Source organism: Lygodium microphyllum, chromosome 28, assembly GCF_053477565.2.
Source record: "Lygodium microphyllum isolate KBCC chromosome 28, Lygodium_microphyllum_v1.1.10, whole genome shotgun sequence".
NCBI classification, from domain to species: domain Eukaryota; kingdom Viridiplantae; phylum Streptophyta; class Polypodiopsida; order Schizaeales; family Lygodiaceae; genus Lygodium; species Lygodium microphyllum.
The window spans coordinates 119,356,850-119,384,818 of record NC_141162.1 but is presented as its reverse complement, the minus strand read 5'-3'; the positions used below and the strand labels follow the sequence as shown (position 1 = coordinate 119,384,818).

The window sequence follows — 27,969 nt, the reverse complement described above, 5'->3', positions numbered from 1 at the left end:
TGCTCTGTGACAGCGCCCAACCCATATCCTCCTACATCAGTACGTGTCTACTAATCCTGGCGGTGTACTACAGGAACCTCAGTGGCTTCTTGGAGACCGCAGTGGCCGGCCATAGCCACTCTCCCGGATCCCACTCCAACTCATCAAGTAGTCTGCCCTCCCAGATCCAAAGGCGCCAGAGCTCATGCCAAAAGACAAAAGGGTCCAACTGCCATGTCTTCCCCTAAAGGCCAATCACCCGGATCCTCTTCCATGAAAGGACAACTATCCCCTCATCCTCCTATCCTCTGTTCAAGTGCCAAATGCCCCCCCTCCTATACAGTGAAGAAGGTCCCAAGTGGAGCGACGGCCCACTCTACCTGCCACCTGTAGGGGGATACCTACTAGTGAAAACCTAGCGCCCCATACCTCCCCAAGCTCTATCGGCTCTCGTAGCAAGGGAGCGAGCCACTCCTAAGGTATTGTTGCATCTATCTCCCTTCTCCTCAACTCCACTCCTCTCTCGCAGTCTGATACTCTCTGCAGCACCTCCTCGTCCACCATCCTGTACACCTCCCGCCATGTCCTAATGATACGAGCCGGGCCAACCTTCCAACCAGCCCACTAGATGTCGGGACACTCACCAATCTATGCCCCTTTCCAATCCCTGACCTAGGGGTTCCAAATCACCGGCTAACGGTCTATCTCCTCCTGGCAGCCTAGGGGGCTCTTGATTAGGGCCTTACAGAGGCCCTACCACACGCGGAGCAAGTTGCGTAGGAAAGGTGATCTGGGTTGACGTGAAGATCCATCTCAAGGACGACGTTTACTCACCGCCAAGCCTCGGTCTATAATCCTGAAGACCCTCCTACAATAGGACCTGAGACATCATTTGCATACTCTGAGTCTTAGTCTCCTCTCTCACTGGAAGTCGGAGGCTGCATAATCCGCTCACACGTAACCTGAGGAAGTGAGACATCGCCTCTACAAAGAGTAGGAATAAGTAAGGGGCCAAGGGGCAGCCCTGCCAGACCGATCTCTCTAGCCGAAACACCTCCCCTCGCCTACCACCTATGAGAACCCTGCTGGTGGCCAACTTGTAAAGTGCAGAGACCCCACGAATCTAAGCTTCGAGGAAACCCAACATCACCATGGTGCTCTCTAGGAAATCCCAATCCACCCTGTCATAAGCTTTCTCAAAATCCAAGAGTAGTATGGCCAGTCTCTGCCCACTGTGCTGAGCCTACTCTGTCACCTCAAAGAAGGTGAATACATTGTCTAGGATGCTCCTATCCTGGACAAAGCCTGTCTGTGTGTCATGGATGATGTCTAGAAGCACAGGGCGTAGTCGCCTACCAATCATCTTTGCCAGTGCCTTGTAGGCCACTGACAATAAGGTGATCGGTCTCCACTAGGAAAGCTCCAACCGGTCCCCCCCTTTGGGGAGAAGACTGATAAGACCTGCCAAAAGGCTCCCTGGCATCTATCCTAAAGTGAAAATCTCCTAGAAGGCCATCAGTAGGGGGTCCTTCACCACTTCCCAGTAGGTAGTAAAGAAGGCCTTAGAGAGGCCATCCTCTCCCGGGCATTTTTGCCCGTCCTGTGTATGGAAAGCCTCCTCTAGTTCCTTCTCTGTGAAGGAGGCTAGGAAGAAGCGTCCCATCTCCTCTGTGTGACGAGGGACGGGATGTGATCCCAGACCTGCTACCTACATCACCGTCCTCTAGCTGAGGCTATCTCCTACGCTGGAAAAGGCATCTATAGTAGTCAGTGACAATCTCCATCACCTTGTCTGGGCTAGAACGAGTCCTCCCATACTGATCTTGAAGGTTGCGTATCTGCTCTCCTGAGGTGCAAGGCTGGTGCACTTGGAAAAACTACCTGCACATCGTGTCCCCCTTCCGCACCTAGAAAGTTGCTGAGGTGCCGAAGAGAACTCTGAGGGCCTATCCTCTAGGCCAGCAATGGCTGCTCGCGCACGCACCTCCTGTGCGTGGAGGGTGGGATCCCCTAGTGCCTCCTGTAATAATCTCTACGTGGCTGCAAGGTCCCACCAGAGTGCTCTCTTCCCCTCCCAGCTCTGTTGCTTCGCCTGTATGGCTGCCTCTTGGCAGATTCTGCTCAACTCAGCTAGAACCTCTGCAATCCGATCCCTCCTACCCCACTCTCCGGTCCTTCAAAGCCTCCAGGTTGTTGAAGTCTCCTCCAACGATTAAAGAGTCCACCTCTGGGAGTCCATCCACGATCTCCACCCAAAACCTGCAATGTGCCCTAGCCTCTGTAGGGGCATAGACATTGAGGACTCCAAGGCACGAGTCCCCAATATCCAATCTGATCCATAGAACCCTCCCTCCCACTATTGTCACGTGGTCTCGTACAGAAGGGGTGAGACTCGAGCCAATAGAGGTGCATACGCCTCCACTCCTGCCGTGGGCACCTATAGCGTGCTCCCAGTAAGTATCCGAGCTGCCCGGGAGTACCTTCCCTACCCACTCGGCCTGGGAGGGAGTGAGCTTGTGCTCTTGTAGAAGTAAAATGTCGATCCGTCCGGCAAACGCAGGATACAACTCCTGCCAAACAATCTTCTTGGAACCACGTGGCCCACTGTAGTGGAGACTATTCAAATTCCAAGATGCAAGGTATAAGCTCATGGGGAAACCTGCGATTGACCGAACAAACATCTGTTCAATGTGGAGGTTGCTGATGAGGAGGAGAAACTATGGGGCATGCAAGTACGCTTTGCCACAAGTCTGGACGGCGAACTCCAATCCTCCATGGTAGTGCTCAGCTAGACCATAGGGGTGATAGATGCTCCAGATGATACTATCAATGCATCTATCAACCATGCTGAGCGTCGTGACTCTGTACACTGGTAGGAACAGGCCGCATGTGCTAGGGGCCACTCAATCACATCTCTCGGAGTTCTCCATTGTAGAGGGGCTCGAAAGATAATGCTCAAGTGTGGAACCTCGACACCAGCCCACCAATTAATGTCCGTCATGCAACCAGGCCACTACTGTGCAAACAGTGCTAGGTCCTTCTCCCATCCACTATGAGATGTGGTCCGCCACCTGACTCTTCAACTCCTCTGTGTGTCGTCGTCCAATCCTCTGAGTGAGAGGACTAAATGAAAAGAGTGTAGTTTGGTCCATCCGATGGTGATAGTAGATGGACCTTGCCCCTCCTTAACTTGCGAACCACGAAGATCCCCATCTCTAGAGGTAGTGGGAACTCTCCACGCTCCGCAACTCTCAGGTAGGACCATGGGCCACTAGAAAAGAACTCCTATGGCAACAATTGTGCTTGTCTCGGGAAAGTGTGACGAGCGGCATGGACAGATGAGCTGGTGGTTGTGTGGAAAGGGGTGCGAGGAGGATGTAGGCGTGTGTGGCTCATCACCTCCTGTGGGAGAAGGGGGGATGGGTCTGGGAAGGATCACCTGAAACGGGTATGGATCAGGGGGGTTGCTCGGCAGAGGAGGTGGTGGGGGAGAAGAGGGTCGAGGGATGGTCGAAGGTATGTGGCGGGTGTTTGGGGGGGGAGGGGAGGGGGGGGATGATCTCAGGTGAGATAGTCTGTGGCGCGGGTGGTGGCTGTGGGGGACTACGGTCCTGCCGGGTAGGGCGGGCAGGGGGGCCTGCGGAGTGCTTTGCCGAGGAGGCATCGCTCACCCTCTTGCTCCCTATTGTGCTGCATCTGAGAAGCTGGCTGTGGCCCCCCCTACCGTCTCCCTCTCTGTCGTCTTTGGACCTGTGTGAAGCCGTCAACGTCCACCTGCGGGCCTGTCGGCAGAGCCGCCTTGGCTCCGAAATACGTACAATCTGCTGCCTCATGCCCAAAGTCGTAGCAGTGCAAGCACTGCCCTGGTTGCCCAATCACAATGACCTGCTGCCTAAAGAAGTGACCTCATGTCTCAATCTCCAGGAACTTTGATATACTCTTTGTGTCTTTCATGGCCACTCATATCGTTGGGACTCCTGCAACTGTCACTCCATTCGCGTAGGAGGCAAGAAGAACTGTGCCGAAGAGCTGTCCAAAGTCGTCCACTCACTGGCGGTACTCTACCACCAATCCGGAGAAAAGTAAGGTGATGGGTATCTGAGAAATCTGTTGTGGAGCACAAATGTCTCCACTGTGAAGCCGCTATACCAAGGAACCGTGTAGATGACCCCCTTCATGGAGGCATAGGGCGAGCTCTCCATTAACTCACGAGCTACATCTGCAGAGATGAGTCGAACCATGAAGATCCCTCGACCCATGAGAACTACCTCCACGATCTGCGTCGTGCCAATTCGCAGCGTGGAGTGGAGCCAATCCCACAGCTGGGCCCTCGATGGAGAGTGTCCAACGACCTGACCAAAGATTGATGTTTCTTTCAACTCCAGCTCTGTGGCACGGACGGCTAAGAGCTGTTCCTCAAAGAGGATGATGCACAAGGTGTTCGACGGGTTGCGATGGCAGGGGCCAGAGCAGCAGCGTGTTGGCCGAGAGGTTATCCATTGCTCGTGAGGGATGATGGCATCACTAGGGGTAGAAAATTGATTCCTAAGTCACCACAACCTTGGCCGTGTGATCAAAATTAGTATGGGATTCCAAGGATGGTGAAAAGCCTTACTTGCCCTTGTTCTTCTTCCGAAAAGCCATTAGCTTCTCACAATACTTCTAAGGATTGCCACAAAAGTGGCGCTTTATATTCTTCTTCTTATGGCCCCTCTCTCCAACCGCAATTGCATTCTCTTTTCTTACATGGTATCATAGCATAAGCTCTAAGCGAGTAGACTTATGAAAGGCACATGAGAGACTTGTAAGATTTACAAAGATAGCACAACCTTATCCTACTTAAAACATACCTTCTCATGTTTAATTTCCTATACAAAGGATTGAAGGGGAGCTTGATGGCACAAACTATATACTAAAGATTTAAGATGCGTGTCATATTAAGTGCTTAGGCACTGTGAAATATAATAGGAGGTTGAGATTTGAAGCCCTTTCCATATATAATTCCATATTATCTATAGAAACCATAAATAAGACCTTATGTCAAATTGTGATTAGCATCAAAGACTCGATCTTGATACTGATACAACATCAATATTGATGCAAAATCATGGTCAATTATAAAATCTCAATATGAAACACAAACAGCTTCTTTGAAGATGTCCACCAAGATCAAGATGTCCATAGCAAGTGATAGTCCTCATGGAAGATGGAGTCTGCTGCCTTGAACATCAAGATCTCAAGATGTCCATAGAAGTGACGGTCCTCATGAATGATGGACATCAAGCGAAGCTTCAACCATACCTCAGAAGAAGCCCCACAAGGGGTAAGCACCAATAAGACTTCCATTGGGATATACCAAAGAAGAGCCGAATACATAACATCATTGGAGTCCCGATCAAGGATTGCCCCCTTGAAGTTATCCTTGTCTCAACCACATGGAAATAGAGATGGTCGTCGAGGATGTGGAGTCAAACTAGAGACCATGTTAAAAAACCATTTTAACATAAACCAAGCCTAGGGCACTTTGTGGTCAAGATAGCCCAATCAAACAAGAGTTTAATAGTTCCACAGTTCATACACACAAGCACGCAAGAGAAGACAGAGTACAACAACAATGAAGTGAATATAGTGAAGAAGCACAGCAACAAACACGAGACCCTTTCTAAAACTGAAAACACAAAAATGCAAGTTTTACCAGTCTCACTAGATGACATATCCCATAAATGTAAGAGATTTGAGTCCTTAGCATAGCATGACATGAAAACAAGCCTTAATGAAGCAATCTCAGCCCCAAACAACCAACCAACATACAAAAACACAAGGGTAAACAACTAAGCTTGCTAAGACACCACCTTGCCCAGTACCAAAGTTAGGTCACCCACCAAGAAGAAGCCCGCTAGCCAAAGAGGTGGGAAAGGTACCAGCAGCGAAAAATGCAAAGTTGCAAACCTGGGAATTTGGAAACTATTAGTAACAGCACACAAAAACAAAAAACCAACAACATTGGCCATCTGATACCCCATGTGAGAACATGCAAATGATCCAAAGTGTGAAATAGAAAGCATGAACACTAACAAAAAGAAAGAACATGAGTACAAGAACCCAAAGTATATGAGCAATGAAATCCATAAGATGAAGCACAACATGTGTGATACTATACAAGCAAGGTATCGACACAATGATGACCATCAGCAATGCCTCCCACCTCTCCCTCTCCAAGGATGCAAGATGATTACAAGAACTAAAAGTGTAGTGCCACATGTGTACATGCTAATAACAATCTCCAAGACACGGCCCTTTCCAACCACAATAGCCATATACAAAGTGTCCTTTGGAATGACTACTCATGCTACAATTGTGATCCGTGAGCTCACCCACCATAGGGGCCCCATGAAACCTAGCAACCTCATCATGAGTACAAGAACCCAAAGTATATGAGCAATGAAATCCATAAGATGAAGCACAACATGTGTGGTACTATACAAGCAAGGTATCGACACAATGATGACCATCAGCAATGCCTCCCACCTCTCCCTCTCCAAGGATGCAAGATGATTACAAGAACTAAAAGTGGAGTGCCACATGTGTACATGCTAATAACAATCTCCAAGACACGGCCCTTTCCAACCACAATAGCCATATACAAAGGGTCCTCCTTTGGAATGACTACTCATGCTACAATTGTGATCCATGAGCTCACCCACCATAGGGGCCCCATGAAACCTAGCAACCTCATCATACATACCTAATAACAATCTCCATAGATGTGGTCATCTCAACCACAATAACCACACGTAGAGGATCCTCATCTACAATGTGGCAATTGTTGTTGCCACAACCACCTCCCAATTGTAACTCTTGGACAACAACACAAGGACTCGTTCATTATATTGAGTTAGTCTTCAACTCCATATCAAGGCACTCTTACTGCCAAGGGATACCCAATCAAGCACAAATCTTCCGATGCATCATGTCACGAGGACGTGAAAATTTGATGCTTTGCTTATGTTTAATTGACATTTGATTAAAGGATTAATCAAATGTGCAATTAAAAGATGCACATGTGAGGTGCAAGCTACTTTTTTTACAATTAAAGGCCCAAGGACCTTGTGAAAAAGATGGGTGTCAAAGGCAAAAGTTGTAACAAGTTACACTTGTTAGATTCTAGGTGAATTTTGGTGTCTGTTTGCCCCTAGGACCATTAATTGGCCATTAAGTGTCAGTGGTGACACTAGGGACTAGGCATTAATTAATGGATTAATGCTTGTCCAAGGGTCAATTAATGCATGGGACCACTTTGGGTTGCAAATGGCCTAGCCAATTAATTTTTGGATGGACAAGGTCAGTTTTCTGGGCATGGATTAAGGGCTGAATTAATTTTCAGAATTAATTAATTTTGAAAATTAATTAAATGGCTGAAAATTGCTGAAAATGGATTAAGAAAGCTGCCACCTAGCAAAACTTTCCCATGCAAGTGGGGGAAAGGCTAAATAAGGCTGAAGAGAGAGGAAAATCTCGTTTTTTCATTTTGGAGCTATTGGAAAGAGGTGTTGGACTGTTGCTACCAGCTTTTGGGACCATTTCCCAGCCATTGGAGACCATGTTGGTGATGGAGATTGCATATTCTTGACCTTGGGAAACTAGCAATTGCTGTTGATGCACTTTCTCCTGAAGATCACAGTCTTTGATGCTCCTATTGTTGTTGGTGCATCCGTTTAGGGCTGGTACAGCAGGGCAGCAGCTGATTTTGATCAGTTCTTCGCAACAAATCTCAGAATTTTCTCTCTCTACAACATTCTCTCATCTCCTTCAGCCTATCCTCAGCCATTCTCAACAATTCTTAGCCATTCAGAGGAGATCTCAGCCATTTTTGGTGGGCTGATCCGTAATTTCTGCAATTAACCCTAATTTACAACAAAAATTAGGGTTTAGCAGTCACCTTGGGATCCGTGCCAGAGATTGAAGGCTCAAAGGACTGAAATCAACAGCTGATAATTGAGGATTATCAAGGGATTTCAAGAGCCAACCCATCCCGAATTGATTTGGGGCAGCATTTGGCCAGCCAAGGGTCAAATTGGAGAAGAGGTCCTGGGTGAATCAAGGGGCAAATGACCCAAAAGGCTTGTTGGTCATTTATAGCAGCAAGAGCAATTGGTTAGCAAGAGGAGATTGAAAAATCCCAAGTTGTACTCCTTCCAATTGAATGAAAGCTAAAGAAATACCGCAAGGGGCGCCAATTTTGGGGCCAACAGGGTGTCTACTGTCCAAGAATATTGTGGTAAAGTGTGTAATTCATTTTATGTGCATTTATTTACTGCTGTAATTAACTCTTAAATCAAGTTATCACCACCCATTCCAAGAAGGAAGGCTGGTTTCACATCATCACAACCATTTTAAGTCAGACCATTCGTTAGCATTTTGCCAAAGCGGCCACATTTTATGCCACCAAATCAAATTGCCTAATCGTCATGAATTTGCCTCTTTATAGGCATCTCATATACATTGCAAATTATAGCAATAAAGAAATGTGTTTCTTTGGTTTCAAAACTTCCAAAATGTTTCTACAAGAAAGAAATGTTTCTATGAGTAAAAAATGTGAGGTTTTTTGACAAAAACTAATGAAGCCCAACTTTAAGGAATGTTGCACGATGCTATGGGACCTTAATCAAGGCCTTGTTTTCCTTCTTCCACGCTCCTCCCATCGCTTTCAATGTTCTCTCATGTGCCAACAATAGCCACTTCTCAACCCGCCAAAGTCGATTTTGGATGAGAAACTTACATTTTTGGCATTTTGTTTAGTTATTGGACTCTATAATTGTAGTAATCTATTCTTGTCTTCAAGATGGATTACATGACTCTAATCTCATTTATGAGTTATGGATGGCCTCACGATTTATTTTAGATTTTGAAAATTTGTCATTTTATTTTGGAACAAGAATCGTGATGTTGTAGCTAGAGACTAAACTTTGGCATTAGTCAATAATGGATACATAATGTGTTATTCTCAATTAACTCTCATGTAGTATCACTTATGCTTAATTGGATTTTTTTTGTTTAAGGGAGAGCATTGTGTAGAGGTTTAGAATCTTTCTCCCTAGTTTAAAACTACAAAATTTCTCTTTATTAAAAAACCATGTTTCTCATTTTACCATCTCTGAAAAGAAACTTATGAAACATGTTTCTAACCTTTCATTTCTCGACATGTCTGGCTGCTATGTTGCAGATCAGCCACATTTTATGCCTCCAGATCAGGTCAACTAATCTTCATGCATCAGCCTATTTATAAGCATATCATGTTTCATTTACTCATTCAATATGTCTACATACCTCCAACTCTTGCCTCAACCATTTATTCATCTTGCCATTATTGTGTTCTTCTCTCTCCCATGTTCACCTTAATTTTGCACCTCTATTTCCATCACAATATCAAAGTATAAAGTGCATTAGGCAGGTGGACCTTTGCTACATTTGGGATCCACCTCAAGTACAATTATTCTAGACGCTATTTACAATGTCTTCAACACACACCTCTCTTGGCTCACTTCTATCCCAACCCTCAAGATATAGAGGCTTGAGGCCCCTTTCTAACATTGAATTCCACACTATCTCCCCTTAGATGAGCATTTACCAACTTGAGTTTCTTATGTACCATATGTTTTATGTCTCTCTCTGTTTGCCCTGGCATTTCTCTACAACTTCTACATAATACAAAACAATGCCACCTAAAAAGTTGGAAATATTTAGGTTTTGACATTGAATAAAACAAAGTAGTTCCAATGTAATACTCCCAAGGGTAATTGTGTTTTAACCTAGAAATCTTGTGCAAACTAAGAAAGGCAACTATGGTTCAAGCATGTTGCTTTTCTTTTACTATTTGATTCTACAGTCCGATTTTTTGCTAAAATCACAATCAAAAACAAAAAGCAAATATGTATCTCCATTTTTGGAGCTAGGATACTTCCATCTATGCCGATAGTTTCGTATAGATTTGATTGCCAAAATCTTTGCTTATGTTTGGGCCTACAAAACTAAATTAGCATAATTACAAATGATTTGATTGGCAAGGTTTTCGTTTTCTTATATAGGCATTTCTTCCATTCCTATTCAGTAATCTAAGATTAATTTCTTGATCAAAGAAGATGATTCTTGGAAAATGTTCAAAACTCGATCCTGATAAGCCACAAATTTCCATGCAAGGCTGCAGAACAGATAGCATACAACATGTGCCAGAGCAAGATTACAACCAGGACTATAAAAGCAAATCAGCCAAAAGAGGCCTCATTCCTCACATGATAGTGCCTTTCAATGACATGGAACCCATGAGTTAGAGAAGCACTCTCTAGTTTGAAAAATTAGAGAGTATCAAGAGTCAAACTTCAGATTAATCAATATCAGCTGCCTTTCCCCACAAAACAAAACAAACTTCATTCAACATAGAGCATTGGAGTTCTTACCCTTGCCATGATGATTGCCATTTCCATGTTTAGTGATTGTTTCACAAATAGTTCATAATTACATGGTCGAAAGAAAAAACTCGATAACCAGGTTTCATTCCAGATGCGGCTGCAATACAAACAATGGTAGTGCCATTTTGATTACACATTGCTCTCATTTTCTTACATAATCCTTAGAAAATACTGCCTTCAAAAAGGCTCAAAATCTGAATATGATAACAAAATGGAAAACTGATTGAAAAAAGACCTTTTCGCTTGTTTCTCTTCCAATTCTTTCGTGCGAAAGACAAGTTTTACTCCCTGAAAAAAAGACACAATTAGCTGGTCTGGACAAACTGGAAAAAAGGGAACGATGACTCTCTCAAATATATCCTGCTTAGGTGCAATCAACAGTGACCTGGAGAAAAAAGGGAGAAAGGTGCATGTACGCACACTCAGATTGATACAGAGAGACTTACTGGAATGCTTGCCAAAACTGAAGAAACATTTGCAGAAGCAGCCTTCCCCTCAACAAAAAGAAAGAAATTTGTCACACCAATAACTTGATGATAGAATAGCCAAGGTAGAATCTGATCCAAGCCAGCAGAAGTGCTTGTTGTAATGCAAATCTGTCAGAAGTAGAAAAATTAGAAGGTGCGAGCAACCATCAACATCAAGCAACCAAGTTCTTCTTGCGAGCAATAAACGATATAATTACAACCAAACTTGGCTTGGTAAAAAAGAAATGTAGAACCCTCAAGGCTCAAGACAAAAACATTTGCAAAAATAAGAAAGCTGATTGGAGTTTCAAGGCTGATTTGAGACAACTTGCAACGACCCAAATTCCAAGCGATCAAGACATACTTCAAAGGAAGTGAATTTGTTGCACAGATTATGCACACCCTCCAAAGTCCTTTCTTTTTCTTTTTTTGGGTTTTTTTCTTTTTTGAGGGGGGCATTGGATGGCTGTGTCTTCCCTCTACCAATATGCTCATCTTCAATAATCCCTAGTCATACAATATTCATCTAGGGTATTCATAGTGATCCAAAATATCCTTGAGCTGCATTGAAATATTAAGAGGTTGCAGCATTCCACCCAACCTCTAATCATTTGACCCCAAGAGAAGTGAGTCAACACATAGAGTTGCAATACATCATGATAATTTTGAATCGTGTGAGGTGAATAAGGTCCCTTACATTGATTTGAAATTGATTGCCTTACTTTTGTGGATTGAGAACTTTAATAACCATAGTTTTATATCATATTTTGTGGAATGCACTTAATTAGTCAAAGATAAAGAATAAATATTCAAAACCCTTAGATTATCATTGCCTTCTACTCATTCTTGGGTGGTATTAATAATTGTGGACTGCTAGGGGTTTTGTGGATGTAAGTGGGTGTGATTGTTGTTTCTGCTCTTTGATTGTATGTGGAAGCTGTCTCAAGGTGTGGGTACTTTTGGGACATTGTATCAGTTAGTTTCATGACCATTAGCAACGGTAGTTTACCGAGGAATTATGTTGATTTGGGACTAAAGGATTGAAGATCAGAATATATGCAAGTGTTAGAGGGATTGTGTGATGCCATATTTAAAGCTTGCTTGTCCTATCGTCTTGCTTTTATTAGTAAATCCCACGAGGGAGTCCGAGACTTATGGGTTGCTATTGGACTTGTCTTGGTGCCAGCCTTCTAGGTCGCCTGTTCAGTTTTATATTAGGGCCCGCTTGTGCCCAGGTGCAATGAGGGCAGGGAGACCACACTCCCCCGCTATCACACGTTTGCACTCAGTGCAAACAGGGTGAGTGAGATTTCTTTACCCCTCCAATTCCCCTGCTAGCCCTCGCAAAAATGGCAGTATAATGCAATACTAAGATAACCCTTCTGATTCATTGATGGAAGAATGGCAGAGTTCACCAGCCAACCATGCAAAAATGGCAATGTAATGCAATGCTAAGATAACCCTTCTGATTCATCGACGGAAGAATGGCAGAGTTCATCAGCCGACCAGATGAGGGTTCTGACACCTTAGTTATGACCTTTTTTGTTGCCTGTTGAAAAAATCTTTTTAACAGCGAGTGAGCAACCAGAATGAAACCTGTATTCCACGAGCACCCCCTCAACCTGTTGCCCCAGCGTGCGATAGGCGTCTTATGTTAATAAATCATGTGCACTATATCAAAACACCACCACGGTTGATAACCTGTAACTGATGTGTCCTCCAGGACATATCTGGAACCTACACCTTTAGAAAGCTCTTCTAAGGATCCAATCGCAAAACCCTTGTTGTGTGTTGAAACTGCATCACATGGCTAATCGGATTTTTGAGAAGGTGAATGGCATAAAATAAAATGCCCCTTGGATCCTGAGCATTGTTTGTTGTTTTACCGTTGGAGCCAGAACTTTCTGTGTTCAAACTTTAAAGACACAGAGAAAGATAAGAGAAGCCAACCTTAGGGCGCGCATCCTGAACTATGCGATGCTGCCAGCCAGGCCGATATGGGAAGCTTGGCATCAAGCTCCGGTGGGGCTGATCTGCGCAGTCGGAGCTGGTGACAGAGTGGCCATTGGAGGACGGCGAGGAGCCACTGGCGCCGGGGAGCTTGGAGTCATCACCACCGAGCTTGTCGATGCTGGCAGGCACATTGATCTCACCACGCCACTGGAGGGCAAACGCAAAGGCCGCGAGGGCAAACGGGAGGACAGCGAGCAGGTACACGATGCGGTAAGGGATGGGCGGGGCGGAGGAAGGAGGGGAGGGCCGGGATCCATAGGGGCCAGCCATGGCAGCGATTAGGGGAGGGGGCCGTGATCAGCAGCAGGCAGGATCCATGGAAGGCCGAGCCTGGATGATTTGAAAGGACGCGCACTGTAGCGCACCAAACGATCCTTTCGAGCAGGAAAATGGAAAAATGAAGAAGAAGAAGGAAACGACGACGAAGCAGCAGCGGACGGCGATGGCGACGACTGACGACGACTGGCCACCGCCAAAGAAACTAAATTTTGAAGCTCTTATACGTATATATCTGTAAGTGAGAGAGAGAGAGAGAGGAGGCTTGAATTTTTGAAGCATTATATAGCGATGCACAGAGAGAGAGAGAGAGAGAGAGAGAGTCGGTCTTCAACTAATTTTTGAACCTAGGGGCCTAGGGCTACCAAGGAATGGCGTTTTTCAAAAACCCACACACAAACAAACACAAGGGCGCTACGCACCGAGGGTGCGCCAGTGCCTCGACCATGCCTCGCACACAGCATCACTAAGACAGAGTTTGCTTTGCATCCCAAGCCACATTTCATTTAACAAGAGCATTACTAGACCCTCAGAGTGGGGTCACACATATACTTGCTAGACCCCATTGATGTCAAATAAGTCGAGTTTGTGTGGTGTGACATCCCTTTTTCCCTTTTTACTTAGAGAAGGTATCATCATTTTTACTTTGAAATGCAAGTAGACTATATGTGTGACAACACCCCTACAACACCCCTGCCCAAAAGTCTATGTCCACTATGCATGCTTAATTAGCTTGACCTACTATTCCAATTCTATAGAACTATGTAAGGCTTGAAAAAGCACTCGTTTCGTTCAGCTTTAAGTGAATCATGACATGTATACTACTATGCTAGGTTGAACATTATATATACTTATGATATGATTACAAAAGAGATTGTAGAAATAGCCATATTGAGATTATTAAAGAACATACAAAACCTATTAGGCTCGTGCATTGGAAATTCTTTCAAGTTAACAATTTCCATATGAATATAATTATAAGATTTTTCATATTCAATATAACCATTATTACCTTAGCCATAATAAAAATGCATGCAAAACATAAAAGAAATATGTAAATATTGTGGACTAAAACATTATGTAGGGCACGAAAGGTTAGGGTATAATAGGAACCACTATCAGGCCAAAGACTTGTCTAAAAAAACCATCTTTAAGGGTTTGGAACTACAAGCCAATGCTTGTTTCTCTAAGGGTTTGTAATTGCAAGCTAATGCTTATTACTGTTGGGAGTTTCCAATATATTTTGATGTAGATTTGACACCATGATGCATACTACAAATAGCATGATGAAGTCCAAGATAATGTAGAAATAGATGGAGCTAATATGTTGTGAGGCCAATGATATCATCTAGATATGATAGGTTGTGGTAGTAGATCCCATAAGATGGTGCCAATGTTGGTGAACCAATTGTAATCATTACGATGAGAGCTACATGAATCAATTAAGTGTTATGAGCAAGATGAAGCTTTTTTTGAGGGATCTAGTTAGTCCTTTGAGATATGTGTGCATACTTGACATTGAGGCATTTTGATTATGTGTAAGCTTCAATTTGACGTGCTATAACTTCACTCAAAAGTAAATATGATTTGCCATATCCAAAACCATATAGGGCCCTTCTCACACTTCAAACCCTCCCCTCTCTTAATTAATACTCTACTCTTGGAGCCCCTTTTGTGTTGCATCCTCCCCCTCCTCTTCCCATTAATTCTCTCACTTCTCACTTACTCATCCACATCCTCATCATTGCTCCCTCCTCTCTCACTACCTCTAATCACCACCACATCCCTCTTCTACTTCATTCCACATTGGCATGCTTTGATAGGATCTTCCAATAGAACTATTTCCTCTTCAATAAACTTGCATGCGACCTTATTGGCAATGTGAATGAGATCATCTAGTTCACGATAATGTAGCAAAGCATGCTATGTATTTGCAATGTTATCAAGCTTGGCTTGCTATTGTCCATTTTGGCTCTTCTTGCATGTTGCTAGTAATTGTGAGGTGGGGAGGGGAATTGTATTCATAATAGGGTGAATTGAAAGGAGAAGAAGAAGAATAAGAAGAAGAAGCAAAGATAACTCAATAGGCAATCACATGCCCTATCACTTCCTTGATTTAGCTATTCTTTGGTTATTAGCCTCATTCTTTGGCTTATTTCATTATCTTTCTTCTAGTCCACCATGTTCTTTTTTTTTTAACTCATCCATTTATCTTGTTTATTTTATTTTCTTATTTATTTCTTAGTACATTTGTTTACCTTTCCTTTTTAAATTGGTCTCCCCTCTTCTTATTAGACCACATAGACTCGGGAGCAATATCCTTGGTTTGGGATACTGAACCTAGCCTTTGGTTAATGCATAGGAAAAATTCAACATTTTGTTTAATATGTCAAATTTTGAAATGTTTGATTAATCTCTACACCTTTAGGGGTAAAGGCACTATATAGCCACCTAGTTGCAAGTTTTAAACCCTTGACTTGCCATTTCTCGAATAGTCATCAAGTTGATTGAGCCACCATTTCTTGAATAGTTATCCTTCTAATTAGATAGTCGATTCTCCAAACAATTTGTGGGATTTTTTCCTAGCCTTTGAATGGCATTTCATTGTAACATGACCGTCAAATCCGAAGCACTAAACATACTTTTTGTGAACACTATGTTGTGGGAAGAATGCTACTAAACACGACACATATCAATCTCACTGGCAACACTATTAATGGAGGTTTTACTATTGACACAAATGAACCTATGCATGAGATGTGTCACATGAAACAAATTTTTGCATGTAGTAATAGTTTCTCCTCCCATGCATCAAAAACTTTAACACCATGCAAAAACTCATAATTAGGAGAAATGCCAAGCCTTGTGGAAAACCAAGCTTGAATTTCTATCAACCGATTGCATGAAGGCTTCACCACATTGTCAAACCAACATGCTCCATACAAGCTCACATTATGATCTTTTTTCATGTGCCTATTTTCTTTTCAAGGACCGTCGCTTTATTGAAGGGGTACCAAATTCAAAAAATAAGAAGGGAAGGTCTAGGGGGAAGTGGAGTGGGGCATGCTTGGATATACATTTCAAAGTTGTTAGAATTATAATTTCACACATGTCATAGATACACAAAAATTGAAGGATCCTCCAAAATCAAGACATATAAATCTCCTAGCACATTATTCAGAACAAAGACCATTGAGACATTTATTCTTTACCTAAACATAATGTTATGTATAGTAGAGGCACCTCATCAATGACTGACATCTTAAAAAATATTTAAGTTTGGTTAGATTCTATGCATTATCCCTTAAATAAGGCATGTTGTAACCCAACTATTTTTAAATGTATTGCACTACGAGGTCAATACTTTCTTTTATTTCTTTGTCCAATGAAAACTTATTGTGGAACATAGAGATAGGTTTAGTTTTACTTTCCTCTCAAGAAGAGAAGGAAGTGCTGATTTTCCTCTCAGAGTAAGTATATTCTTATTGCAATAGCATTCCAATCTCTTCTTAGACTAGTTTCGCACAATAAGTTTGTTTTATTGTTTCCCTTAAATCTCGAATTTGGGCCATTGATCTATAACAAGGCCTTAAAGAGGAAATGTTTTGCAAATCATGGCTTAATTTTGCCATGCAAAAGCAAATAAATGAAGCATTGTGTGCACATGACATGGTTGGACTTGCTTGTCCTACTAAAGCGCTTGAATTAAGCCAAGACAAAACTTCACAAAGGCTCGCCAAGTTTGAAGTAGTACATAAATTGTAAATTTTAAAAAGTTGAAAAAGCCCCAATAATTGAGAAAATAGACACATAGATCACCAATTTGTTACATTATTGTCATTTAATAGTCATTTAAGGCATGCTACATGCTCATCCAAACCAAATGTCTTGTTCTCTTGTACATTGGTTGTGGGGAAAATTTTGGACCACTAGCCACCATTGCCTAGTAATTTTTATCTTAAAAGACAACCTAGTCCCCCCCCCCCCAAAAAAAAAACCATCACCTAAACACGCCTTGACAAGCGATACTAACGAAATATATAGAAACCATTATAATCATGTAAAGACATGAAATGATCATTTACATTCTATTAAGGTCATTCAAATGGATGCAAAAAATGTTGGATGAAATATTTAAACCCACAATTTGTAAACTTTATTGACATTTGAGTACCCTAGCATAGGATAAGGAGCAAGGATGAGAGGGGTTGGGAAAGCGAAGTCCAATGAAGGCCAATATAGGGATTGATGTGAGGCAATGAGAAGAAGGTTGCCAAATTTTTTTGTGTTTAGGTTCTCTTTTAATTCAAAACGTGATGTATTGTTTTGGTTGGCTTCCACACTAGTGCATATAGAGGTATGGCATAGATATAGCCATTAATGAGAATTGAACCTAGGAGCTTGCCACATTCTCTTTGCCAGCTTAGATGACATTGTTAGTAAATGGAGGTCTCTCTAGTTAGGGGTCAAGGAGCTTATCCCAAACTAGGAAGGAGAGAGTTTGTAAGTTGACTCACCCAAAACCATGCCTCCCACTCTTTGGTCCAATTCTCTAATTCATACCCTTTAAGGTGTATATGCCCTTCATTGCCCTTATAAAAGGTATGTGTGACAATCGTATGAAAGAATAAGTGATACCCTCCTCATTTTGATGAACCTTTTTTCCTTTTTTTTTGAAATATTGTTTTCTTTCTATTCAATCATTCCCTCCTAACAAAATGACATGATTAGGCCTTTGAAATGTTAGAAAAGCTACATTGCCCATACACTCTCAATCCAATGCCTTAGTTGCTTCTTATAAATATTGTCCATGGCTAAGGGAGTAAGAACTATGACCTATTGAAATTATTGAAATCCCACATCATAGCATGCCACTTAATGCTTGGTTGTATGGCCATTGATTCTCGTGTGTCAATCACATCATTTGTTCTAGCAATTTGGCAAATCGCCACTGCACAACTAAATTTCAATTTTCATGCTCCTTAAATCAATCTTGTAACCTCATTGTTTCTACCTCAACCATATATCACGCTACACAAATTATGCAATTACTTAGTCATATGTTCTTACACACATGATACTAACTCAAAAATAAAATGAATGTTGAAGTTTTTGTAGAAGATGATGATATGTGAGTGTGCTTGTTTGTTATGCTCTCCAATAAGAGGTGTCAAAATGTCCATTACAAAATAATGGAGATCTTCCCAAGATGACCATGGCTTGACATCACATTGCTTGTGGGATGCCTTGCTATTGAGAGAACTATAAAGTTGATTTTGTATAACTATCCAAGGCAAAACTTATAAAGGACTTTTTGTATGCATATAACAGTTAACTCGTGATGTTATCCCATGCAAAGTGTTGAAAAAGCTCTATGTTTGAGAATAGTAAGTGTAAAGAAAAGTATATTTGAGTAATGATACAAGATCACCCAATTGTGTGAAGTAAAAGTCAAATTCAGTTACTTTTCTAAGGCACGGAAGGATTCAAACTTGTTCCCTTGAACATGATTAAGTATGGCTTTTGCACAAGAATGGTTTGAAACCTTACATGTCAACTTCACCAAATCTTAATAAACTATTGTTTACCTCAATTACCAAATCAACTTTATAAGTCAAGAATACTTCTAGTATAGTGAAATATAGACTTTGATAGAATTGATTGAAAAGACCACATGCACGAACCTTAGTATTTCTTTTGCAAAAGTTAACTCTTGAATAGCCAAAAGCATAGCAATATCTAAAAGTGAAAGTTGAATATTATAACCTTTCAAAAGAGATTTCTTTTATTACTCCAAATGATAAGAGTGAAGTGGCTAAAATGCTCAACAATCGAGTTTTCTACATGAATGCAATAGGCTAAAAACTCTTCTTGCTCTTGTGATATCCATTATTTAGCCTTTTGTGATTAAAATTTATATGTCTAATGTTTGAATGCATTAGGTAAGGTCAATGAAGCAAAATCGCACATGCATTTGACAAGTATATATGATTCACATAATCCTTATACAAACACTATGTTGAATAAATTTGGTGCCTTGTAATCATTATATCCACTAATGATATGAGGAAGTAATAGAGGTTGTCATATACAATTAAGTTTTCAAATATAATAGCTTATAGCTATTGTCAAATTCATGTAACATTTTGTGTTGTTTCATCCCCCATTTATTCTAATGTTATTTGCAATTGGAAAAACCAAAGCAAGGAATAAGTAGTTTCCAATGCTTTAAGAGATTTGAGGTGCACGTGAGAAGTGAGTTTTGGCAAACTCCCTATTTTTGTTCCACATAGTTTAGTTGTTCCACCCTTTGTCACAACCGCCACTACCACCATCACCTCCACTTCCACCACCATCATTACTATGACTATCTCCACCACTACCACTACCACCTCCATTACCACCAATGCCTCCACCTCGTCCTCCACCACCACTTTTCTCTTTCTCAATCCCAACCTTCTCTCTCTCTCTTTCTCTCTCCCCCCCAAGGTAGAGAAAGAGGAAGGGTTAGGGAAGGTTTTAAATTTTTTTCCACCTAAGAGGAGGTTGCCCTCTCTTTGGTATCAAAAGATTTCAAAACCTTCTCTCCCTCTCCCCTCCCCCCTCTCTCTCTCTCTCTATATATATATATATATATATATATATACAATATTTTAAATACTCTTTCTTAGTCTCTCACTCCCTCTCCCTCTCTCTCATCATTGTTTTAGGTAGAGAGAGAGAGAGAGAGAGAGAGAGCGTGGTCATTAATGTAGGCTTAGAGTCCATGGTAATCAAGGGTGAGTTGAATACATGGATCATGTTCTATTGCATGGTGATGACTTACTAGAGGATGATAATTGTCAAATCTCACCATGGAGTTAGAGTATCTTGAACAAGGTAGAGGATCGACATGATAATGTAGCCGGCATGGAGTGATGATAACATTAATGCCACTTGAAGGTTAAACCAATGGTAATCTAAGAGACGGGCAATAGATGATAATCTAATAGATTAGGAGTTTGACGCCTTGTGGATACTATGGAGAGGCTAGTAACACATATCAACTTGTGTTTTCACTATCTTAGTCAAGATGGACATTTTTTATATAGATGATGAGGTGACGTGCTGTTGTGATGTAGACCGAATTGGAGTGCGCAAATCAACAATAGCTAATGAATGGTGAATATGGCATTCAAGTGGATTTATTGTTGGGGTGGGCTAGGTCACAAATGATTTCTTCCTTTGATCCTTTGTGAGAGGGCACCATAGTTGTCATAGCTAAAGTGCTACTTAGTGTTTGCAATTGCTCTAGCAAGATGGAGTGTAATCCTTGCTCTTTTGATGCTAGTGGTCCTTCTAAAGAGACAGAGATGAGGAAAATATGAAATCTTGGTGAATTAATTAAGAAGACATAGAAGGATCAAAATGTAAAAATACCATCACTTCCTTCTATTTGTTTTAAAGAGGACACCTTGATTTGTAGAGATGACATGTAGGGCAAGTCATATTGTTAACCCTCAAACGAACAAGGTGGAAAATCTAAAGCAAAAGACAAGGCCGAGGCAAAAGTGGAATGAAAGACAAAAACGCGCCAAGAAAAATATGGAAACACAAGAGGTACGGAAAAATCCTAAATCAAGGAGAAAGGCGCACAAGAAAATGTGCAAGTCAATCCTTTTGTAAAAGAGGGCAAGGCACACTGTGATTTATTTTAAGAGCACTGAGCTCTCACCCGTGAGGCACACCGTGATTTATTTTAAGAGCACTGAGCTCTCACCCGTGAGGCACACCGTGATTTATTTTAAGAGCACTGAGCTCTCACCTGTGCAAATTGTAAAGGTAGATGGGTAGCAGGAAGGAAGTTAAGAAGATAGGCGGACAATGGGAAAAAGGGCCTAGGCCACGACCGCGGCTATGTAAAAAAGGGGATAAGGGGATGACCGCCCAAAAGGGATTTAGGGCTTTGTATATAAAGTTCAAAAAGTGAATGAGAGCTCATTCTTTGGTGTGTGGACTCTTCTTCTTCTCTCCTTCTCTTCTCTTGCTTGCTTGTGAGTGCTTGAGGGAGGGCATGTGAGGGAGTGAGCTTGTGAGAGTGAGGGATCTTGGAGGTGAAGCTCTCCACCTTCTCCTCTCTTATTCTTCTCTTCTCTTGTCTGACGCGTGGCTATGGAGAATGGAGCTTGGAGGAAAAGGCTTGAGAATGCTTGAGCTTGCATTACTAATCGTGGAGCTATCAGAATGCTTGGGAGAGGAAGCAACTCAATCGGGTATCAAGGTAAGCTCACTACACTCATAGAGAGGGATAGCACGTCGGCTATGTGAGAGGTAGCCATTAGTTCTTGCTTGAAACGCTTGAATAATATGCGGTATGTGGGTCTTGGAAGTTGAGCTTATGCTCCTCTACATTTTGGTTCTATTGTCGGGACAAAGGATTCAAGCTTGAGCACTTGCGTGCTTCAAATCGAGCATCAAAGTAAGGGTTCCATCCCTGAACCGGAGCTTGAGGTAGATAGAAGGTTTTGGGTCTTTAATCCATGCTACAAGTAAGCATTTTTTATCTTTGATGGCTGGTTTAGTAAGAGAAATTAGTTCAGTACCTTGCTTTTAATTCTTGTTGCATTTAGAGTAGGTTAAGGTTAGAAAATCGGTTGGAAAAGTGTAGGGTTTGCTGTTGTAAAATAGGCCAAATATGGCATAGATCTGTGAAAAACGGGAGGAAGGAGAGTTGAAGGGGGTTGAGACCGACAAGCATGGGGGTAGGAGTGGCAAGAACTTTGTGTAGGAGGGGTTTACTAGCCAGGAGACCAAGAGGAAGCTCATTTTAAACCCTGGTTGCCACAGAGAGAGAGAGAGAGAGAGAGAGAGAGAGAGAGAGAGAGAGAGAGAGAGAGAGAGAGAGAGAGAGAGAGCTTCATTGCATGGACTTGCTTCAATCTCATCATCGATGAGTTCATTGCCCACTACAGGTATTTCCACACCTTCCCCTACATGTGTAGTTAGGATCTGGAGGTGCTTGAGCAGCGCGAAGGCTTTGATCGCTCGGTGCAGCAAATTTTGTGCAAGCTCGCTGAAAAACGTGTCGCATTCGGCCTATCCGAGAGACGAGGATTTTGGGCCGAGTCCCAGAATCGGCCCTCGGCCATTTGGCCATTCGGCCCACTTGACTTGGACATTTGAACATTCGGCCCTCGGCCTTGTTGACTCGGCCCAATTCCACTCGGACAAAGCCCGCCTGAATTCACCATTCGAACCTCAACCCACCTAACTCGGGCCTCGACTGTTCGGCCATTTGGCCCTCGGACAACCGCATTTGGACTGTTCGAATTCGACATTCAGACCAATTGCATTCGGCCCTCGGCCATTCGAACGGGCTGAATTAGAAATTTGGCTCTTGCAATTCGGACCTGTTGGGCCAAGTCTAAATTTTTAGAAAATTTTTAAAACATTACACCAGACCACCTAGACACTAGCTATCTCAACATCTGAAGACCACACAGATGCTAGAGAAGCCTTTCTGGCACAAGGAACAAAGGGAACAATGAGAAGCAGGCATAGAGGCGATGCTAGTCGACCATCTAGCAATTCAGCCCGACAACAGCATCGAGCAGAGTCTTAGAGCACTATCGAATCATGACAGGGCACAAAGAGTAGCAGAGAACCCTATAAACCAGCGGGGATGGCCAAAAACTACGGTAAAAAACTAGGCATACAAGCCTATCAGGCTAAACCCATGACAAGATTGATAGAGTCATTTAGGCACTTGTCTTCTCACTCACTCCGAATTCCAGCCCTCTAAGCACAATTGGGAAAAGTTAAAAGTTTGACTTCGAAAAGTGCACAGACAATAGCACACACATGCACACATGCACAGAGTGAGGGTAAGTTGAGGATTGGTTGTAATTAATAAGGAACTCACCCAAACGTAAGAACTTGAAGGAACCTACCAGTAGGAGAAGACCTAAAGACATAGGCGGGAGATCGAATCCCCGAAGGTAGGACCAAGCAAGGAATACAACTGAAAAGCAGACGCATACTATTGTGGAAGTGGATCTACCTAGCTTTATCGACTTGATCAATGACTTGGTAGAGCAGGAAGTCCTAGACATGGAAGAGAGCAACACAGGTCGTAGAAGCAACGAGGAGCTTAACCTAGGAGACTTTCATGAGGTTATTCAACATTTAGTGAACCAATACGACATTGAAACCCGGCTAGAACACCATGGTAGGCCAGTAGAGGACATCATAGCATACCTAGAGGAAGAGAGAAAGCTGGCCTGCAGGACTCTGCAAGGCCTGGGACTGGGTACAACCAGGATCAGCAAATTGGGAGCTTACGCCAGGGCTTAGAAATGCGAGAGATCAAGAGGGTGCTAGTGCTAATAGGCAGGAATAGGTCAAAGAGTGAGGGAGCGCTAGAAGGAGATCTCACACCAAGTGAGCTCATAACAAAGCGGCTGCTAGATAACATGACCTCAAAACAAATCACTCTAGCATTGGCAACATCGCTATTGAGAGGGTTAGGAGTCAACCAAGGCTCTAAGAGCCAATTGAAAATCCTTGTGGTAGCAAAACACTTGGACAAATACAAAGCTACTGACGACCCATATAGCTTCGTGGAGCAGTTTGAGCAGGTCTATGAGGCCAACGGCCTCATTGATCCTACTCAACGCTCCCAAGCCTTTGGATTGTGCTTAGGCACGACAAGGGTCAGACCTAGTACACAAGTCTAGATGCTCCAAAGCATGCCGATTTCAATGTCTTGAAAAATCTCTTCATTAAGAGATTTTCCAAATCTGGATACTCTGATAACTTGTTAGTGCAACTTATGAATGTCAAGCAGAAAGAGAGAGAGGATATTCGAGATTATGTGACCCACATGAGGAGCCTCTTCAAGAGAATTCACATGGATGAGAGGCCAACCAAAAGGGTGGTATCCACAGTATTCCTCAACGGAATATGAAGTGAAGAGATCTACAAAGCCTTGGCCGGCAACTCAAGCTTACAACGAGACGCACTGACAAAGGTTTTTGAAGAAGCTATTAGAGTGGATGACCAGCTCAAGGAAAGAGGCTCCAGAGGCTTGAATCAAGAAGAATCCAGTGCCAGGAGTTTCGAGAGAACCTCGACACCAAGTGAAAGAGTAGACCCAAGCACGCTGGATAAAGGAAAGGGTATTGATTCGAGACAAGAGCTAGGAAAGATCAGGATGGACATAGCCAAACTACAGGAGATGATGAGACGGTCAACGCGCCCACATGTTCAATGTGTGCATTGTGGCAGAAACCACTTACCAGTTGAGTGTCAGGATCCTAGGTCACGACCTAGTGCTAATTGTGGTAGGTTTGGCCATGACACCATGCATTGTTGATTACCTTAGAGGCTCCCATACCCATAGCCTTACGGTCAACCATACCTTGCGAACAAGCCACCGAACCTCTTCGAAAGGGGAGCCCCATTGGCTCTCCTGAAACCTAATGATGCTAAACCGACCATTCCTAGAATGGAAATAAGTCCCTAGACCACTGGGACCCTACGTGACCCACCCACCAAGTGATACTCCAGTCCACTATGTGGACAAGCCTAGCAGCGAGACGAGTCTTATGTAAACCCATATGTGTTGTATGATGAGGAAGGCAATGCTATCTTCATGGACTATTGACCAGTACCGGTGATGGCGTTAGGTAGAGGGAGAGGCAGAGCCCTAGGAGGGCAAGCCCAAGAATCGATTGTATGTTGGACTTGTAGTCACCCCGTACATATTTCTTTGCGTTGCCCCGAGAGGGAGCAAGCAAATAAAGATAAGGCTAACTTGAGATGTGCTAAGTATGGAATCACTCATCTCTATGTCGATTGCCCTAGATGGAGGCCATTCTCTAGTTCAACAATCGAGCCATCAGTTCCATTGGGATTGTTCAGTGTCGAGACACTCGATGGGGAGGCCACACCTATCCCATTGTACGTCATGACCCAAGCGCAGATGAAGCAAAACTGACATATCATTGCTAGGGCCTAGCAACCTTGATGCAACCTCAGTTGGAAAGAAGAGCCGGAGACGAAGGAAGAAAAGACCAATACCCAACGCTATGGCTGGAGCTGAAGTAGTGGATTAAAGAACTAAATGAGCCAGTTGCCACATATTTTCCTGAGCATGATGTAGAAACTCAAATACCGAGTCTGACACTGTACTCCATACCCGAATCCCTACACATCAATGCCTTTTGGGAAGGCACGAAAATGCATGCAGTCCTACCAGTCTTAGCATTAGGAGATGTCACTAGAAAGGGGATCTTGGACACAGGGGAAGGAGTGAGCGTGCTAAGCCATGTGGTACTCCAAACTTGGGGTAACCCACCAGTTGAGATTGCTAGGTTTAATGTCACATTGGCAAATGGAATGAAGGTGAAGCCATTCGGAGTGTTGAAGAATTGGCCGGTAAAGATCATAGGGATTTAATTCTCTATTGACTTTATAGTCATGAAGGGAGTGGACTATGACATCCTACTAGGCCGACCCTGGATGCACAACACGAGAGTCATAGAAGACTGGGGCAACAGTCTTATCTTCTTAGATAATCAAACAGAAGTTGTGAGAGTGGAGATGGACACTTGGAAGACCACACCGGTTGACCTAGACACCATCTCCACCATGCTAAAGGGCGATAGACAGACTAGGGGATCCTATGGAGCTCTTACCAAGTATATCCCATGCCCTAAGGATGAGCAAGACTAGATGCATGTTCTTGCTACCATCAACCTACCATTCGTAGACATTGACGAGTACTGACAAGCCATCAAGGAAACTCACCAACTCAAGGACACACCTTCAGTGTCGATCTGCGTGATGGTTGGAAGTCTACTTGGAAAACTCGACCCTCTTGCATCCCAAATCCTAAACAACAGATGACAGCTCCTCGAGATCCTAGGGTACTTGACCAACAAGTTGATGGGCAACCCAACAACAAATCTTAAGCCACTCTGAGATCTCTTAGACGAGCTTGAATGGCGATGGTCCAAGGTGTACGATTTGAACTTGAAATACAATTGGGCCTTACTTCCCAATCAATAAGAAGGGAATAGTCAGAACCAGGAGAATCAAGACCAACCGGACAAAGACACCTCCGATGATGAATATGAGGATTGTTGTTCCTTCATTGATGAGAGTGAAAAGAAAGTTGATACCCTAGAGTATGACACTAGGAGACATATGTTCGAACAAATACAAGTCGACCCTAGACCACGTAAGCAGAGTGCACTTAGAGTAGGGGAAGGAGTCAGGCACAAGGACTATGATCGTGGAGCACATAGGCGCAATCGACTACGAATGAGCAAGCCTAGCCCAACCAAGCAACGCATCACTGCTGCAAATGGACTGACCTTCTGAGCTATGACCACCAAGAGAGAGCCCCTCTTCTAGTGAAGATGGAGAGTTCGATTCCAAATCTGAGGTTAGCTCAGATAGTGACCCTAAAATACCTTGGCCTCCCAAGACTAGACACACTAAGAGGGACCTACCCATCCACCTATGACGCCAATGATTAAAGGAGGAACGACATGCACAGAATGAGGAAATGCGGATGGACACACAATGAAAACCGCAAGACCTGCCAAAACGATTCATAAATTTCAAAAAGGGAGATAGGGTGGTGATCTTGCTGGGAGCTAAACAACATGGGCAAGCAAGTGAACCAATCGAGACACCCACCAAGGTCAAGGAGGTCAATTTAGCTAGGGAAGGGGAGACCCCACAACATGTCTTTATAGTAGATGACTGGGTTGAGTAAGATGAAGAAAGTATCGTTACTCTCCTGTGAGAGTATATAGACGCCTTTGCTTGGTCCCTAGAAGAGCTCAAAGGAGTAGACACGAGCGTGGTGACTCACAACATACCCATGACGCTTAAGCAGCGACTGTATCCCATGAATCCAAAGCGTGTTTACGCTGTTAAGGAGAAAATTGACAAACTGATGAGAGCAGGATTCATCTATGAAATTGAACACATGGACTGGGTCTCGCCCATAGTTATCGTACTAAAGAAGAATAGGAAGATTAGAGTGTGTGTCAATTACAAGAAGGTAAACGCAGCTACCAAGAGAGATAACTACCTACTGTCGTACACCGAGCACATGCTTGAGAGAGTAGTTGGCAAGGAGGCCTATAGTTTTTTGGACGGTTTCTCTGGATACAATCAAGTGCAAGTGCATCCTAATGATAGGCATAAGACTGCATTCGCCACTGAATGGGGAGTCTTTGCCTACATAGTCGTGCCTTTTGGATTGACTAACACACTAGCCACTTTCCAATGATTGATGTGTATAATAGTCAAAGACATGCTGAGGAAGGAGTTAGAAGTCTTCATGGATGACTTGTGTGTTCACTCCACCTGGTGAGAACACCTAGATAGACTCCGAGCAGTTTTTGAAAGGTGTTGACTATACCATCTCTCATTGAACCCCTTGAAGTGCCAGTACATGGATGTATCTTAGGACACATGGTGTTGAAGAATGGCATTGCCACAAATTTTCAAAGATTAGGGCCATTGTCGATTTTCCACCCCCAACTGATTTCAAGGGTGTTCAGTGCTTCTTAGGACATAGAGGGTATTATCGACGGTTCGTATTAAACTATGCATTAATTGCTAGACCTCTATACAAGCTATTGATCATATTCGAATGGACCGAGGAATGCTAATGCTTGTATGAGGAATTGAAAAAGGCTCTGACCATAGCACCAATTCTACGAGCCCTAGATTGGACACTCGTGTTTCATGTGCACATCGACGCTTCG

At 43.0% G+C, this 27,969-nt stretch overlaps 1 protein-coding gene across 1 annotated transcript in view; it reads right to left on the bottom strand.

The window, feature by feature from the left end:
• The window catches only part of LOC148011915 (glycosyltransferase-like At2g41451), a 40,222-nt gene extending 26,770 nt beyond the window's left edge, over positions 1-13,452 (bottom strand). The window contains exons 1-4 of the mRNA XM_087670986.1: positions 12,863-13,452; positions 10,892-11,041; positions 10,681-10,733; positions 10,434-10,542 (exon numbers count right to left, since the gene is read on the bottom strand). Of these exons, the coding sequence (XP_087527112.1) occupies positions 10,434-10,542; positions 10,681-10,733; positions 10,892-11,041; positions 12,863-13,195 (645 nt within the window). The 5' untranslated portion in view covers positions 13,196-13,452. The remainder of the gene's footprint in view (positions 1-10,433; positions 10,543-10,680; positions 10,734-10,891; positions 11,042-12,862) is intronic.
• Positions 13,453-27,969: the final 14,517 nt, after the last annotated feature.